The sequence below is a fragment of the Camellia sinensis genome, chromosome 8, assembly GCF_055761805.1.
Source record: "Camellia sinensis isolate YWXY chromosome 8, ASM5576180v1, whole genome shotgun sequence".
In the NCBI taxonomy this organism is placed as follows: domain Eukaryota; kingdom Viridiplantae; phylum Streptophyta; class Magnoliopsida; order Ericales; family Theaceae; genus Camellia; species Camellia sinensis.
Genome location: NC_138968.1, coordinates 166,175,321 through 166,180,540, shown reverse-complemented (window position 1 = coordinate 166,180,540; position 5,220 = coordinate 166,175,321). Strand labels below are relative to the sequence as shown.

Sequence of the window (5,220 nt, the reverse complement as noted above, 5' to 3'; positions counted from 1 at the left end):
ATTTAAATTAAAAATAAATCAAAATATTAGAGTTAAATTCATAAAATTAAAAATTCAGGATTTATTTTGTTATATAACTCAAATTCTAGAGTTTGTTTTCTTTCGTAATTTTTCAAAAAAAAAAAATCGATATTTATATTTTCTAGAGACAAACTATTGTTTAAAGTTTTGAATTTTGTTATTTTAAAATTTAATACTCACGATGTGTAAATACAATTTTTGCATTAGCACTCGGAAAAAAAATGCAAGAAATGCTTGGATGTTAATGGATCTAAAATCTAATGACTTGTAGCTTTTTATTTGTGCCGGTGGTTGTGCAGATACCATTTGGGGATCATATTTTTTTAGTCAAAAAATTAAAAACTCACTACAAATTATCATATCACTTTCTTTACTTTTTTTATATATTGTTTTTTTATAAAAAAAATCAAAAAAAAAAACCAACTAAAATATGAGAATAGACAATTCTCAAACTAGGTGTGTTATGAAATCTATACAATTGGCAGATTCTTCAAAAAGAAAAATAAACAAATAAAATAATTAATTAATTAATTTTGTATCACAACAAGTCTTGTTTGTGCATTTTAAACATAAAACAAATAAATAAAATAAAAAATGAATAAGTCTCATCAACTGATGACTTATTATCAGATGTGTAATATATGTTTTTCTATGAGGGAAAAAAAAAAAAAAAAAGGGTCTCTTAGTAGTCTTAAAAACTATAAAAATAAATAAATAAATAAATAAAACTTGGTTACAGTCGTTATATAATAGTTTAGATAGATTCATGGATAACTAATAAAAAAAAGTAATCTTAATAAAGTCTTAATCTCAAATCATAATCAAGAAAAAAAATAGTTTTAAATAAAATCATAATCAATGATTCTTAATTTTTTTTTAAATCATAACCTAACTGTTCATAAAAATAAAATAAAATAAAATAAAAACATATCATTTCAACAAGTTCGATTTATCAATTTTGCCAATTTTACACCTCTACTATTTTGTATCCCAACATATAATAATCTCCATAGAAATTAATCTAATAATTAACAATAGACTTTCACCCATAAAAACTAAAAATAAATACAAATTGTTGTATCCTAATATAATTGCAGTTTAAAGTTTTTTTTTTTTGTTGTGCAGCTTATCCAAGACATTCTGCATGTAGCCGAAAGCAGAGACGTCAACAGAGATCTTCCAATAAAATTAACAGACTTGTCAAAAAAATTGTTCTACATGAACTAGTAACTGCCTGACTGGCTTTGCTTCATCAAATTCACTACAAAACCTTTATTCTAATCCTGGCAGCCAAGACATTTCTCAGCTCAATTTGGTAGTTATAAGCCCCTCCATGGACCCAACAGAGGCTACAATGGGCACAACCAAGCAAACTGCTCTAAAAGCCTGAAACACAACCCACATTCTTGTCCAAGCTTTTATATTTCTTTGCCTGAGGTACATCTCCGCAGGGAAGTATATAGCCAAAGGCCAAAAGTTCAAAGCACCCAGTACTCCTAAAACATCGTTGAAGTAAGGAAACAGTAAGGCAATTCCTGTGGTAGATGCAACGTATGTAGTTCTAAAGCATAGCCAGAGAAGATTCAATTTGAAAACCGGCAGCATTGGGAGCTTGATGGTGTAAACATTGTTGACAAATTCATTGTCGGGGAGTTTCTTTGTTATCTATCTTTCTGCTTCAGCAAATAATGGCTGACTGTACACCTACCAAATGAAAAATATTAAAGAGAGGTAGTATATACTTACCAGCAAGAACATTAAGGATAAAATAAAGAATCCTGAATTTAGAATTTAACCATAAGCATCCACAAAATCCAGTTTGTGCTGTACTGGTTGACTTTAGTTTATACAAGCATTAAGCACGCTAATCATTTTTAAGTTAGTCTAAAGACACTTTGCATATAAATTTAAAGGATATATAGCTGATTTGTTTTTAGTTCCAAGCAGATAGTTATGTTTTTAGTTGGTTTTAAGTTAAGACTAGAGTTAAAATTTGGCGACTAGCCATAACTGGGTATGTGTATATGTGAGAGCATAAGAATTTCATTTGTATGTCTACTGAATGGTGATCGAGGTCAAAAGATTGGGGGCATAACAATTTTCAAAATGTTAGCATGTAGACACTGTAAAGACAATGAAAAAAATTTGTTTTTTTGTTTAGAATATAAATTTAGGAACAACCGTATGATATGATAGAAATTGATGTATATGTAGGGATACTTTCAGTTTTTTTTTTTTTTTTTTTTTTTTTTTCAACTGAAGAAATGACTGAAAGGAGGTTTAAAATCACTGTGAATTCCTAACAAGTTATAGTAGCAATGTAAATTCGTTCACTGAAATTCGTATAAAAGATGTACATTAAATTCAAGTACAGTTGGAGCATATGCATATCTATGATTAAACCTCAATTGCAGCACAAATATGTCATATGTAATTTCATGAATTAAGGAGCACCTGATATCCTCCAATGAGATGAAGAACGACACATGCGTTAGCAAAGTCAACAAGCCAATACGGTTCATAGAATCCAAAGCCAGTCAACAGATTTCCCGGTGTTTGGTCGCCGAAGGCTGCATACCCGAAACAAGCACAGCAAAGATAGAGGGTGGTAGTAAGAAGAATAGCTGCTGTAGAGGCCTTCTTCATGGTCTGATTTTCTGGTGGTGGCGACTTCAGGGTGTCCTTCATCTCGAAAGTTTGTGGTTTACTTTTTTAGCTTCAAAATTATATTAAAACTCTTTACATTTAACATCTGAAGAAAAAAAAAATGGAAGGTTGTAGTAAAATGTGTGATATTTTTAGTAGTAGGACAATTGTCACACCTCTATCTCCAAAAGAATAATGTTGTATGTGAAAGCAAAAGCGATGTCTCCGATTGCTTGAGCAACAACCCATACTTTTTCAACTACAGTAGTTTTAGACACCCCATAAATGTCCTCTTTAATCTTTCCATCTCCTGCAATTACATTTTATAAAATCTAAATGCAAAAGCAATGAAGGAATACATACTTAGATGGATCACCCGGAGGCTTTTCTGTTTCCTCATAGATTGATAAATAAATCCACACAACAACACAAATTTTTTCTTTCAATGCCTGTCTTGCTTAAAAGTTGAAACAAATTGTGTTAGGTTTTTATTCTTGGCAATCCCGTTTGACAAAACTCCTTTCAGTTGTACTTGTTTTCCCACTTTTATTTCAGTGAGGCTATGAGTTTGTTAGATGCGAATCCAACCCGAATTGTGCTGTGCAGAGAAGTTTGTGATGTTAATTCTTTCAAGATTGCCACTTCGTTGATTATGACGGGGATCGAGCTACCCGGTCAGCTCGCGGGGGTCCAGGGGGCAGTGCCCCTTGGCGGGTCCGGGGCAATGCCACAGCGGGGTCGAGGGGCAGCGCCCCCGAAGCAAAATGCAAAATTACATTCAAAGTTGCCTGTTCACCTTTGCTCGCTCGAGCGAAGGATGCGTGACTCGAGCGAAGCCACTTATGGAAAACACGCGTTTTTGGTTCCTCGCTCGAGCGAGAGAGTCTTCGCTCGAGTGAGCTTCGCAGTCCCAGATTTCTATAAGTATTTGTTGTAGTCCAAAACTAGGATTACTGCTCCAGATCTTCTTCTTGGATATTAAGGTTTACATCTGAGGATATTTTGCTAGTTTTCTTTGATGTTTTGATTGAGTATTCAACTCATGGTTTAAAGAGTATACATCAAAGGATTATTTGTTTATTCTACACAAAAGAGAGAGTTGTTCTTCAGTGGATTTTGAAGAATTCGAGCCTGAAGCTATGGTGGATTCTAGAGTGGCTCATCGTCAAGACAATTCCGAGGTGAAGACGAGGTTGGAAGAGGCACACAGGAGTTGGTTCAATTCAGGCGTGGATTCGTTAGGTAATTGAGAGTATACCTGTGTAATTCCTTTATATCTTTTTAGTGGATTGTTTTGTGGCTGTTGCTCGTGGTTTTTAATCGCAATTAGAGGTGCTCCAATTGTGGTTTTTCCACGTTAAAATCGTTGTGTCGATTTGTCTTGATTGTTTGATTGGGATTGTTTTATTGCTTTAAATTGATACATAATCACAAATCAATATCTAGTGGATTTTTAGATTTTTCAATTGGTATCAAAGCGGGTCGCTCTATTTTTTTTTTGTTTTACAAATCTATTAGAGCGAGATCTTGTTTGATTTGTGATAATGGATACAATTCGTGAGGGAAATTCTATGGTTCGACCACCCCTACTTGACGGATCCAATTATTCTTTTTGGAAAGTTTGGATGAGATCGTTTTTAAAATCTATTGATGAAAAATTTTTGGCAATCTGTCATGTATGGGTGGACTGAACCAACAATTACCGTTGATGGAGTAACTTTTCCCAAACCAATTGATAAGTGGGACACAATTGATTACCAAAATAGTAGCTGAATAGTAACGCTATCAATTCACTTTTTTGCGCTGTCACACTTGAAGAGTTTAGTCGTATTTGCAATTGTGAAGTCACAAAAGAGGCTTGGGATATCTTACAAACTATACACGAGGGCACTCATTCTGTTAAACGCTCAAAACTTCAAAGGCTCACGTCTAGTTTCGAAAACCTTTTAATGAAAGATGGTGAGAACTTTGATGAATTTTATGCAAAGTTGAGTGACATTGTTAATTCCAGCTTCAATTTAGGTGAAAAAATACCAGAATCCAAAGTTGTGGGAAAAATTTTGAGATCCTTGCCCGATCGGTTCTATCCAAAAGTTACGGCTATTGAGGAGGCTTAAGATGTTGACAACCTTAAGTTGGATCACTTGGTTGGAAATCTCCAAACTTATGAGGCACATAGGAATTTCAAAAAGAAACAAAAAGATTCTATTGCTTTTAGTAGTGCTCATAGAGTTGGAGAGAATTCTGATGAGGATTGTGAGATAGATTCCAAGATTACGGCTGCTTTTGTTAAACAATTTAAAAAATCTTTTTTGAAAAAGAATCCTAATCTTTTGGAATCTACTCATACCCATAAATCTAAAGGCAAAGATAAACTCAAAATTAATTCTATAGCCAAGAAGGAGAAAGGAAAGATACAAGGGAACTCTGAAAGAGTCCAATGCTATGAATGCCAAGGGTTTGGCCACTTTGCTTTAGAATGCCCCACTCGTTTGAGGAAGAAGAAAGCCCTCGCTATCACTTGGGATAATGAATCGGAATCTGATGAAGATG

At 33.7% G+C, this 5,220-nt stretch overlaps 1 protein-coding gene across 3 annotated transcripts; it reads right to left on the bottom strand.

The window, feature by feature from the left end:
- Positions 1–1,223: 1,223 nt before the first annotated feature.
- On the bottom strand, positions 1,224–3,352 carry LOC114310824 (putative amino acid permease 7). Of its 3 annotated transcripts, none has more exons than XR_003646295.2 (4): positions 3,031–3,334; positions 2,844–2,926; positions 2,476–2,737; positions 1,224–1,725 (listed from the first exon to the last, which is right to left on the bottom strand). XR_003646295.2 is itself a non-coding variant. In XM_028256909.2 (4 exons), the coding sequence occupies exons 1-4, from the start codon at positions 3,065–3,067 to the stop codon at positions 1,687–1,689; spliced, it is 387 nt and encodes a 128-aa protein (XP_028112710.1). In that variant the 5' UTR covers positions 3,068–3,352; the 3' UTR covers positions 1,224–1,686. The 3 variants fall into 3 exon arrangements, 1 of the variants encoding a protein (XP_028112710.1); XM_028256909.2 differs by having other exon boundaries at positions 2,476–2,703; positions 3,031–3,352; XR_003646294.2 differs by having other exon boundaries at positions 2,844–3,333.
- Between the last annotated feature and the right edge of the window lie 1,868 nt (positions 3,353–5,220).